Below are 12,155 nucleotides of genomic sequence, written 5' to 3'. Positions count from 1 at the left end.
GGCAGGATGCTGAATTAAACTTGCGCTGCGTATGGACCTCATGCTACCTATGAATCTTCATGCTTAATCTCAACCTTGCATTTCTTATAGTTCCTGAGATTTCAGCATTCATACTGTCGGAAAAACGGGCGGACATAGCTCAATCGATTTCGCTATTGATCCTGTTCAAGATTATATATACTTTATAAGGTCGGAAACGCTTTCTTCTACCTGTTACATACTTTTCAACTTTCCTTAGGAATTGCTGTTTAAGCTCTTGCTTAAGGATACTTGCATCTAAGGGGAGTATGTTGCCCAAGCGAATAATAAGAATATATTTTAAAAATCACTGAAACACTTTTTTATTTTCTATAAGACATTTTTATACAATTTTTACAGTTACAGATTTTTCTCGAAAACTTTTAATTTCGTCTAAGCCCTTTCCAAAATAGAAAACAGTTCAGTGCCCTCCTCAAATATACATTAAAATTTCTAGATTGTTATATAAGCAAAAGTGTTTTTTCAGTAACAACGATGTTTAACAGTATGGTAAGTTATCTGTGATTTAGCTTACCTAGCGGATCGATTCGAAGAATAATTTCCCCATTTGCATTTTCCGCGCCAGATATGCACAGAAAGGACAGCACTATACTTATGAAATTCGAGAAATCCATTCTACAGCAGCCGCAACACTTTTGTAGCAAACAACGATAACAACGTTTCTTTAGGTTTCAAATAATTTGGTCCCTTAGGTCAAATAGAATCTGTCATAATTTATTTATTTATTTTTTATTTTAACGGAACCGCCAGATGTTTAATACGGAAAGGCCAAAGGAATTTATTCTAGTAAATCTCTCTCATATGGGACGCAAATTTCGGATCTCAAATAAAAAATTGTTGCAAGGGGATCATTAAAACAAACAAACAAAAATGAAAAGAGATAATTTTCTCCCTTGCTTGCATTAGCAAATGACTGTCTCCTCCTGGGAGGCTTCTCACTAGCTTTGTAGATATTTAAATCACCAAATCCGCTGAAGTTGGGACTTAAAAATGGAATGAAGTGGAATTTAAATAAATCATCACGCCGAAAATACGAAACAAATCGAATACCTTATAAAAGAGGAAGTCCAATGGAAGCTTATCATTGCTGGTTATTGTTATATTGGAAATCTAATACATTCAAAGTTCAATTTCATTTAGCATATCTGGATTGCAATGATACTGAGTTTGACAACCAAGTACTAGGTTATTTATGTTGAACGATGTGCCAAAGGCTTTTTTGGTCGCTGGAAGTTCTTTCCTTCCACTATCATTGAATGACGATTACCAAACTTCGCATGAGTGTCTGGGTAGTAACTGTTTTTATATATGTATGTCATATTATAAGAGACCGGCACTTTCTGGATTTATTTCTTCGTTTCTGCCAGCAAACCGACGGCAAAATGAAAACTAAGGGACTGAAGGTAGAGCAGTGAACTACAAGGTTTAGTTTTTAACGCATATGGATATAATTTTAAATTTGGGTAAATACAAAAATTTTAGTTTAAAAGTTTAGTTTTTTTTCCGAAATGTGGAGGCACGCACTTAAAGAAGGAACTTGAACTCCTGAATCATTTCGATAAGTACAGCTCCTTTGATGCAATGGTGAATTCTCAACTGCTTTTAATATTTTAAATCAAAGCTAGGCACGTCCGCGACCCTGTGAAATCTCCGTATTACTGCTACAGCACCGGCCATGACGCTTTTAAACGGCACTGTGCAATGGGGCCTTAGCTTTCAATGGGGAAATTCTCTCGATGAGAGCTGTGGGCCGTGAAGCCTCTCTGAGAGTTCATGCCTCTCTTGGCTAAGAATGCTAGAGCGCCAGGCTGGACGATTAGAAACCCACCACCAACCAGCATTTCCTACGGATGACGAACTGTGAAATTAGGTCAGTGTGAACGACGGTCCTTTTTGCAGTTATAGTTCTAACGTTCATACTCGTTAATTGAAAAACCATTGTCAACCATTGTGCCCATATAAAAATAGACTGATCAATTTAAACTAAAGCTTTAAACTACAAACTGATTGATATATGATTTGAATAATTCCACTCTATTCAATTCGTTGAAATGAATAAGTTATTTACCCTTTTACTCCATTTTTAAAGGATGTATTATTTTTTGATTGTTCCAATAGTATGGTTAATGGTTAATTAAAACAAATTTTAGAAAATTTTTTAAATAAATTAATGTTTTTAAAATAAGCGTGTAATGGTCGGGCTGATAACCTAAAATTGTACCACTCCGCATTTGTCAAAAGATTGAAAACTAGGAAATAAGCTCTCATTCAATCAATAAAAATTTAAAGCTATTGTTGGCTGTCTTTTCAAATGATTTCTTTTCCTTCTTGATGACGTGCTCTCCAAACATTAATGAGAAAATACCTTCTCCAAAAAATTTTTGTATCGATCTGCGTTTCGGATATTTTTTGGCTCATCTTAACTAACGTTATTAGCGCTTAAGGTGAGTGATATGACCCTATAAAATGTTGTGCAATTGCATGGAATCTTACGCCCATCGGTAACTATAAGAAAGTTTAAATTAAGCATGTAATTTCCAATACTGCCACGAGAGCGCATACATACATTTTCACATCTGGCCGCGCTTCATAAAACGCAAAAAATGAAAAACGCTAAGATCTCGGAAACTATAAGAGCTAGAAAGTTACGATGAAGCATATGTAACACGAATAACTAACTAAACTAAAACTAAAATTTAATTCAATTATTATCAAATTTATCTTATTTTTGAGTGAAATTAATTTTATTCATGTAAATTAAATTAACAAAATTATTATTGTAATAATAATTGTCAGGTTCAATAATCGCTCGATTTAGTCATGCCCATATGAGCGTTGAGATTTTGATAATTATAAGAGCTTTAAAGTTGATTATAGCACCAATATTAATGTAAGCAAGAAGAAACGTTAAAGTCGAGTACCGCAAATATAAGATACCCGTTACTGTTTTACACAATCTTAAAATATTCATTTCGATAGTGGAAATTCACAAAGCGCCAACTATTATCAAAGAAAGCATGTTGAGTAAATGATAGTGACGTTACTGCCCATGTGAGGCGAAACAATCTTTGGTAATTTAATTGATATGGATAAAATATGTTATACAAGGTCAAACGAATCATTATAATATTATGGACGCCACAGTTTTCCGCGGTTTGTGGGCGTGTCCGGATATCGAGTTGCAGTGGCATCTCTAAAATAGTTATTCATAAGTACAACTTTCAAGCTCTGATAGTTCCCGAGATTTTCGCATTTTCGGTTTTCCTGGTTTTGTGACCGTTAAAGTAGGAGTGGCTAGATGGGAAAAAAGCGTTGGCAATGGGGTATCAAGCCTACATGCTTAATCCAAACTTTCTATCACCTATAGTTACCGAGATATCAGCTCTTCTACAAAAAAAATCGTCTTTCTAGCTGGTTGGGCGTAAGAGTGGGTGTGGCCGGACAATGGTACCAACATAAGATGCGCTGTCATCTCAAGATAAAAATTGTGCTACGTATGGACCTCAAGAATCTGACAAAAATCTCAACTTTTTATCTTTTATAGTTTCTGATATCTCAGCGTTCATACAGACGGACAGACGGACATGGCTCAATTGACTTCGCTATTGATCCTGATCAAGAATATATATACATCTTATATGGTCGGAAACGCTTCCTTCTATCTGTTTCAACGAATCTAGTATACCCTTTTACTCTACGAGTAACGGGTATAACAACTTGAGTTAATTTAAAATATGTTTTTTGTGCCAATCGGGGACGACCTATAAAATTATTCATATTGATGTTCCAATTTTGATTTAGTTTTAAAAATTCTCATATTATTTAAACTCATAGATATACAAATTTTTGTAAATGGGTCATTTCTTTTGGAGTTATTAGTTTTTAAAAAAACAATGGCTGTCAATTAAAATATGATTGATCTTTTTACTTAGAACTAACTTATCTTTTTACTACCTTTTGCACAACAAATTTTCAAATCAGAACCTTATGTTCTATTTCGGAATGATTTGTAAAAACGTTGTAATTGTTTAGAAATTATTTTCCGAGTGGTCTCCACAAATAAAGTTGGTTAAAATGGACTGTTGTTTTGTGTATAACAAGATTTTGATTGTTTTGGGTAACAGCAAAAGATTTTAAGATGAAACTTTGCTAAAGCACGGACTTCAACCGAATACTTTAAAAATGTTGAACTGAGTTACTAAACCCTTTAGATAGCTATTTTTTAATTAACCTGTTTTCTATTAAATTTATATTATGCTTGAGTAAAATCAATTTTATTCATGTAGATTAAAAACTAATCAAAATTACTGAATTATTGTACCTCTTTGCAATTAAAATGTCCGTCTATCTGCCCGACCGTCCTGCTGTCCGAATAAGATCTCAGGAACTATATCAGATATAAAGTAAGGATTGCAGTTTGTTGAGATGCCTACGCAGCACAAGTTTATTGATGAATCCTGCCAAGGCCACTATAACCCCCGCAAATCACAAATCAAAATAAAATCGATAAGATCTCATAAACTAAAAGAGCTAAAAAGGATTAAACATATATATTCTTGAAATGGCATAGCCTGGCATGGTGGAACTGGTCACGCTATTAAGATTCATGTTTTCCTTTGACCTTGTATAACATTTTTTTGTAAACATCTATCGTTATACCAAAAACCGTTCAAATCGGAACATTATTTATTTACATATATTTTTAGGACGTTTAGGCTATAAGGCCTCAAATGGGCATTGACGACACCACAAGTATCATTAAACAGCTTTTTCTGTTTTTATACCTGTTACTCATACAGTCAAAGGGTATACTAGATTCGTTAAAAAGTATGTAACAGATAGAAAGAAGCGTTTGCGACCCTATAAAGTATATATATTCTTGATCAGGATCAATAGCGAAGTCGATTGAGCCATGTCCGTCTGTCCGTCCGTCTGTCCGTCCGTCCGTCCGTCCGTCCGTCAGTATGAACGCTGAGATCTCAGGAACTACAACAGATACAACGTTGAGATTAATCATGAAGATTCTTGAGGTCCCGGGACAGCGCAAGTTTATTACAGCATCCTGCCACGCCCACTCTAACGCCCACAAATCGCAAAAAACTAAAATTGCTGAAATCTCAGGAACTATTGGAGTTAGAAAGTTGAAATTCAGAAAGTATAATCTTTAGATGCCAGCGCATCTTATAGTGGTACTACTATACGCCCACAAGGCTCAAGAGACGGTTTTCAGATTTTCTAGAAAAGCTGATATCTCGGTAACTATAAGAGATAGAAAGTTCGGATCAAGCATGCAGGTTTTAATAATGCTTTGCAATGCGAATTGGTTTTTTTCCGATGAAGCCACGCCCACCCTAACGATCACAAAACCCGAAAAACCAAAAATGCAAAAATCTCAAAAGCTATAAGAGCTACAAAATTTTGCTTAGAAACACGTATTCAAGAGATGCCTCTACAACTTGCTACGAAGTTGCATCCGGCCACGCCCACTCTAACGCCCACAAACCGCGGAAAACTGTGGCGTCTATAATATTATTATGAATGCCTTCGTTTGACCTTGTATAACTTATTTCTGTTAATACCTATCGATTTACCAAAGATTTTTAAAATCGGAACATTATTTCGCTATTTATAGAGAAATTAAAGTTATAAGGCCTCACATGGGCAGTGACGTCACTAAAAGCATACTCAACATACTTCCTCTGACAATAGGCGGCGCCTTGTGAATTTCCACTAGCAAAATTAATATTTTAAAATTGTGTAAAACAGTAACGGGTATCTTATAGTCGCGGCACTCGACTATAGCGTTTCCTCTTGTTTTTTTTTAAATTGGACAAGATAGTAACGGGTATCTTAAAGTCGCGGCACAACACTAAAGCGATTTAATGTTGTTTGTATTCAAAATTAAATATACTTATTTTTATTATGGTATCCCTTTTATTTAATAATTTTAACAATATTCATATTATCAGATTCCTGGATACTCCACTTCTAGAACGTTGCATCAGGAATCTTTCCGGATTGTCATGTAATTGCCCATTACTGAAGTTACTTGCGTTATCGCGTTTAGTTGTTATTGGTGATTGGGGTTGGCAATCAAGAATGAAGAATTTAGAATCAATAAATGAACTCAAGCTGAACATTTTATTTGATCAACTCTATTCCTTTAAAATTTTAAATTAATTATAATGAATTTTTAACGGCGAAAATTAATGTCGTATACACAACACGACAAGCTGAAGTGCTACAATCTTATACTTCTTCTTTTAAAACTCGTGTCAACCGAACATTAAAATAGTCACTTTTGGCGTTCCAAGCTTACATCAACCCCTGCGGTCTCGAAATGCCACCATTGTAGACCCTTACGAACATAGAGTTATCTTCTCTGTCAAAAGTCGTAACTTTTCCCATATTTATTTAAATGAATGAATGATTTGTGGTACGAGTAGCCAAACAAAATTAAAGGGTTACTCTGGGAATTAACGATGTGAATGTCAGCTGTAGAGACCAGCGACTAATCCTTAAAGCTATTTTAGGTTTTGGCTGATGAATTCGTTTTTTTTTATCGAATTGAGGGTAAGTTGTGAAGTTTTGGCTTGTGAGAGATCGAGTATTTATACCCGTTACTCGAACTGTAAATCGAGACGGTTTTCATATTTTCTAGAAAAGCTGACATCTCGGTAACTATAACTGATATAAAGTTTGGATTAAGCATGAAGGTTTTTAAGATACCCCTTATGCGAATTGTTTTTCCGATCAAGCCACGGCTACTGTAACGCCCACAAAACTGTGGCGTCCATAATATGTATTTGTATTCATTTTTCTACTCTGCAAAAGTGAGTTTATATGATTTTTTAATTTTACTGCAATTAAATTTATTATTAATGAATCTTTTGTATTGAATTGGTCATTTAAATCTCCGATTAGCTAGTGAATAAAAATTTTACTAGTGATACTCGGAGACTTGCTCATTTTTTTAAACACACGATGCAGAATTTGTCTGCGAATAAATTAGTTGGGTATTCTTATGATTCTCTGGGGACGTTTTTATAAACTGGTCATTAATTTAAACAATACAACAACAATTACATACACACAAACATTTTAAATAATGGTAATAAAACTGAATTAAATTCAAAAGTTATTTACTCCTTACCTAATTTTTCACCACAGAAAACGCAGCTTAGGAACTGCGCCCATATTAAGACCCAGCCAAGAAGTACGACATGAAGCTGAAATTGTCTAGGATAAAACGGTTTTCTATTCCAATCCAGGCGCCACTCCATCACAAAGTCGCAGCTTAAGGGCTCAGTTGTGATCAAGGGGGAAGTGAATTCACTGGTTTTCGACCAATTTTTCTAAAACTACGATTTACGATTTTTTTTGTACTAAAATTTTATCTTCAAATTTTATTTAATTTTTTTTCTGCAATTATGGTTGTCTGAAGGGCTAAAAACCAACATTTAAGCAAATTACATTGGTTAGAATTATTTATCGAAGACCTTTCAAAGTGTTAAGTGACCTTCAAACTTTTGAAAAGTGTGTGATTTTTGAAGAATCCATTCAAGTGGTTTTAAAACGGTCTGATGAAGAAATCTGTAAAATAGAAGTAATTAAGTTTTTTAACACAAATTTGGGGAAGCAAATTTAGCATGATTTAAAACTTCAGTTTAAGAGTAACGACACATTTCTCACTCTTCTAGTTGTTTACGCAAATTGGTAAAAAATCGGGGACACTTAAAAAATCAGAAACAAATGAGGTATTTTTCTCAATAAAAAACAAAATCAATTCAATTTTTTTATCATCATTAACCAAAGGTCACCTAAGTCATTTATCCCTTATGAGACTGCTCAGTCTAGAGTACCCTTTGAGACCGCCAGTCTAACAAAAATTGCTAGAAATATTTCGTGGTTCGATAAAAGAAAGACCTATTTCTTGCTTGATTTAAATTTATAACCACACCGGATATTGATTTGGATTTTAATGGAAAAATTAAAAATTCTTTGCAAAGCTAATCCTGTCCAATTGATTTTATTGTCTCCACACCTTTATCTGATCGTGTCTTTGCTGATGGTCTTTTTAAATTTTGTTTACCTGTCTATAACTCTCCGAAAGGCAATATGATCTTATATTTGTTGCCGACCGCCCGAACGTTTTTTCGCTCGTCCTACTCTCTGTCATACGCTTAGATCTCAGGATATATAATAGATAGGAAGTGGTTTTTTCTGCAAGCATATTCTGCAGATGCCTAGACAGCATCTAGCAACTGTCTACGCCCACTAGTCGCGAAAATCTGTGAGTCTATTCTGTAATAGTAATAGATTAGTATTAAATGTTGTTTTTTTTAATGAGAATATTTATGGTCGACAACTTTAGTTAATTAGTTTATCAGGTGCTGGCAACGCAGAAACTAATCGCTGATCTCTTCGTCCCACCTCTCAGATATTCTCAAGTACCTATGTACTCATGTTACTTATGTATGTATGCTTATCTGATAAAGATTTACATTCAAGTTTCAGCAAAGAGGCAAAAGGTACGTAACTGTTTTTAGGGATACACCTAAATTTACATGTAAGTTTTTTTTGCTGATAGGAATGCATGCATACAACGGTTTTTTGCGTGGCTAAAAATATTATGACAGCACCTTTTTAAAAATATTTTCACACTTTTAGCCACGAGAGAATTAAACCATTTCTGTGTTTAGCTTTGATCAATATTACAAATTGTTATTAAAATATAAATTTATTAAAAATAATTAAACAACATGAGTAAATCGGCTGAGCTAAGTTCAATGGTAGCAAAATGTAACGCTGGAATAGCAGTTAAAGCCATTGCCAATAAGTTTATTGTGCCGCGTCAAACTGTGCACTACCAAATTAAAAAGTTTAAAAAGCATAATAACATGGGTAATTTAAGAAGATTAGGTGCTAAGAGCAGTACAGATATCAGCGAAGACTGAGTTATTGGTCGGGAATTTAAAAAAATGGTTTTTCTGAAGCCTCAATCTGCAGCAGATCAATTTAATTTGACAGCTAAGATCCCAATTAGTGAGTGCACAGACAATCGACGATTAAAGGAATTTGATTTAAAGACTTCATAAGCCAAGGACAAAGGAACATCTCCATAAGTTAAGGGAGTTTTGAAGTATAATTCCTAAAAAAAATTATTAGTTTGTAAGATAGCCCATTGTACAATGGTAGAAGGCGGCCCGTTTGCCAAAAAATAAGCCATGGTGTTGTTGTGGGGATGCGTAGCGTATAATGGACTGGCTATCTTCGTACCATTCACTGGATCGATGAACCAACGCCAATATTTGTCTGGATAATACTTTACCCTGCAATAGGAAAACGCAACATGCCACAAAGCCAAGAAGATTTTTGAAAAAATGTTGATGATTTGAGTATAATTTAGTAAATTTCTGTTATCAACGCAAAGGACAGTATCGATGAATAAAACCAAAGAGAAGACAATTTCTAAGATCACTTCCCTTTGGAAAGGGATATCTCTAGACGTCATCCAAAAAAAAAAATTTGTTTTAGTACCGTGACTCTTGCAGAACCCTCTTGAAACCAAAGAAAATTATATATTTTACTAAATTTCTTTTTTCCTTTACTTTTTTTAAGTTTAAACTTTGTTATTCATATTAAAAGGTACTTGTCAAAATAGTTCTTAATAAGTTCCCCTTGGACTTTTGGTAAAACAAAAAAATTTCATTGCTATATAAACCTTTAAAATATCATATACAAATTTTCCCTTGCATTTGTTTTTCGTCAAAATAATTAGGTCGGCTAGTGTATGTACTTTTTAGGCCTTCACTTAATTTGCGGCCATTTAACTTGGCCTAGATGTAAATAAATCTGCTATCTACTATTACTATAACATTTTATATCATATAATTTTGAATTTTTTTCCCTATCGTACGGAAGTATTCGGTATCCCATTTACTATATCTTTCTGTTCGTATTAGATATAAGTTACCCGTAACCTTAACGAACGATATATAAGCAACACAAGCAAGAAAATCAACGCAGGTTAAAGTGTTTACTCTGCAGGATTTTTCTTGAGGATTGAGGATTAACTTAGGGCCATGGCACTTTAAGAGTTGTGTGTTGAAAGAGTATCATGTATGTATTGTTAGACCTAAAATACCTATACGACTCTATAAGGTAAAAAAAATTTTCCCCAAGAAAACATGTTTTTTCGGACAAAAGGTGATAGAAATTGATAGAAAACGTATAATTTAGTTAGTTAGTCTTTTATTGGTTAGTGTGTTATTAATGTTTATACCACGCAAGATTTTTGTTGACTTACGACTATTTTTGCCCATTCATAGTAGGAGCTTTTTACATTCGTTCTTTATTATGTGTTCCGTATGAAGGCTGGGATTTTGGGAACTATAAGATATGAAAAAGTGGAACAGTGTGTATGCAAATATTCACAAGAATGCCGTAAAAGTTTTCAATTTTATTTATTAGCTTATACGGTCGTATAAATTTCTCTTTTAACACCATAATTTTTTTTAATGTGATGTGCGTATTGATTATGTTTGAGGACCACAATCTATTTTTTACACTACTAAATGCTAAGACTCGTCCCCAATTTATTTTGTATTTTCATAATTTAAAAACATTTCTTTGTTTTTATTTTTATAAAGTTATAGGTTCCCTTCTATCTTGTGGGCAAACCATCGAATGGCTTCTGTAAGCTAAAGGTACTTTATCGAAAATATTTTTTACCTTATATTATTAAGATATTGCGATTATTAATAATGTGTAATATTGTAAGTTTTCAGAAAAAAATGATAATTGATAAAAAAAATGGTCTAATATTATGTAAAGTAAGTTATTTTCTTTTCCACACTAGCGATTTCTAAAAATTAAATAAAATTTGTCGATCAGCGTAAAAACACAATATGACAGATCAATTTTTTTTAAATAAAAATAGTATTTTTCATCATTCTGGATTTTACGTGACGAAAAAACTTTTGTAAAACTACTGTTGGTTTTATTGGCGAAATTTATTGGACGTATAATAAATACCTTATAGACCAAGTTTTTTTTAAAATAAAAAAAATATTTTAACATCATTCTGCATTTTATTTACCTTGAAAAATATTTTTTTATAGTTAGGTGACAAAAAATTGTTGTATTTATTTCTTATTTCCTAAGCTTTTTTCTGTTGCTTTGATTCACGAAATTTGAATTATTGGAAGTATAATAAATACCTTTATGGATTGATTTATATTCCTAATGGTCATTGGCAGCCTTGTCTATCCTCATATATGTCTTTATTGTAGAATGGATAATTAATTCTTTCTGGTCAAATATTATAGATATATTTTTGTTTTTTTTTTGTTTTGCACAAATAACTATTATTTTTTAAATACTATAAACATTTGTTTGTTTATCGGTTATGCTGAATATACTAAATTATTAGTTTTTTTTAATTAAAATATTCAATATGTTATATTTAGTATCAATGTTTTTGTTATCGTTTTAAACATATTTTTTAATTTTATATCGATTTTATAGGCTAAAAAAATATCAATGATCCCAGATGCGATTTAACTAATATATGTTTTACCGCCGAAATCCACTTCAATCGTAGAATTACTCTGATTATTTAAAACGGCCAGTTTGACAGCGTATATTAACTGATTAATATTTGTGCGCCTTACACACCGGTGATCTGGCCGCTAGGTCGTAAGATGCTGGAAAGACTAACATTTTCGTAGGATGCGTTGGATCCGGACACACGTCGTCGATGTAGCTTTTAAAGCCATGAAGAGATGCTGGAGCTTTTAAGAGAACCACATATTTTAGTGTTTAGAGTGTGACTCTTCTAACTTTCCTTATTCCATGTCCGACTGAAAGAGCAGAACTGCGCTTTTAAGGCCAGTCTGACTGTAAAAGCTCTTTGCCAAAAAAGCCTTTACGAAATTATTTATTGTGTTGTCTTTTAAAATTACCCTCAATCATTTGTTAGAGCCGATGCTCCGATTAAAAATTTTGTAATTCATCAAATGTTTAAGATGTTTTTAAAAAGGCACGTGCGCTTATGTCGCCGCATTAAATCGATGTCTGTTAATTCAAAAATTTTTAGTATTTTGTTGATCACC

The 12,155-nt window shown here is 33.2% G+C and overlaps 1 protein-coding gene across 4 annotated transcripts in view; it reads right to left on the bottom strand.

Annotated features, from left to right (window-relative positions):
- LOC108111611 overlaps positions 1 to 11,781 on the bottom strand; it is a 94,623-nt gene extending 82,842 nt beyond the window's left edge. The window contains exons 1-3 of one of the 4 annotated variants that reach the window (XM_041819347.1): positions 11,621 to 11,781; positions 11,262 to 11,452; positions 7,193 to 7,632 (exon numbers count right to left, since the gene is read on the bottom strand). In XM_041819347.1, the coding sequence (XP_041675281.1) occupies positions 7,193 to 7,322 (130 nt within the window). In that variant the 5' untranslated portion in view covers positions 7,323 to 7,632; positions 11,262 to 11,452; positions 11,621 to 11,781. Of the gene's footprint in view, positions 1 to 7,192; positions 7,633 to 10,348 lie in introns of all 4 variants that reach the window. The other 3 variants (XM_041819346.1, XM_041819345.1, XM_041819348.1) reach the window with 3 other exon arrangements.
- Positions 11,782 to 12,155: the final 374 nt, after the last annotated feature.

Source organism: Drosophila eugracilis, unplaced genomic scaffold (genome assembly GCF_018153835.1).
Source record: "Drosophila eugracilis isolate 14026-0451.02 unplaced genomic scaffold, ASM1815383v1 contig_1381, whole genome shotgun sequence".
NCBI classification, from domain to species: domain Eukaryota; kingdom Metazoa; phylum Arthropoda; class Insecta; order Diptera; family Drosophilidae; genus Drosophila; species Drosophila eugracilis.
The sequence above is the reverse complement of the archived record's forward strand: the minus strand, read 5'-3'. Positions and strand labels throughout refer to the sequence as shown.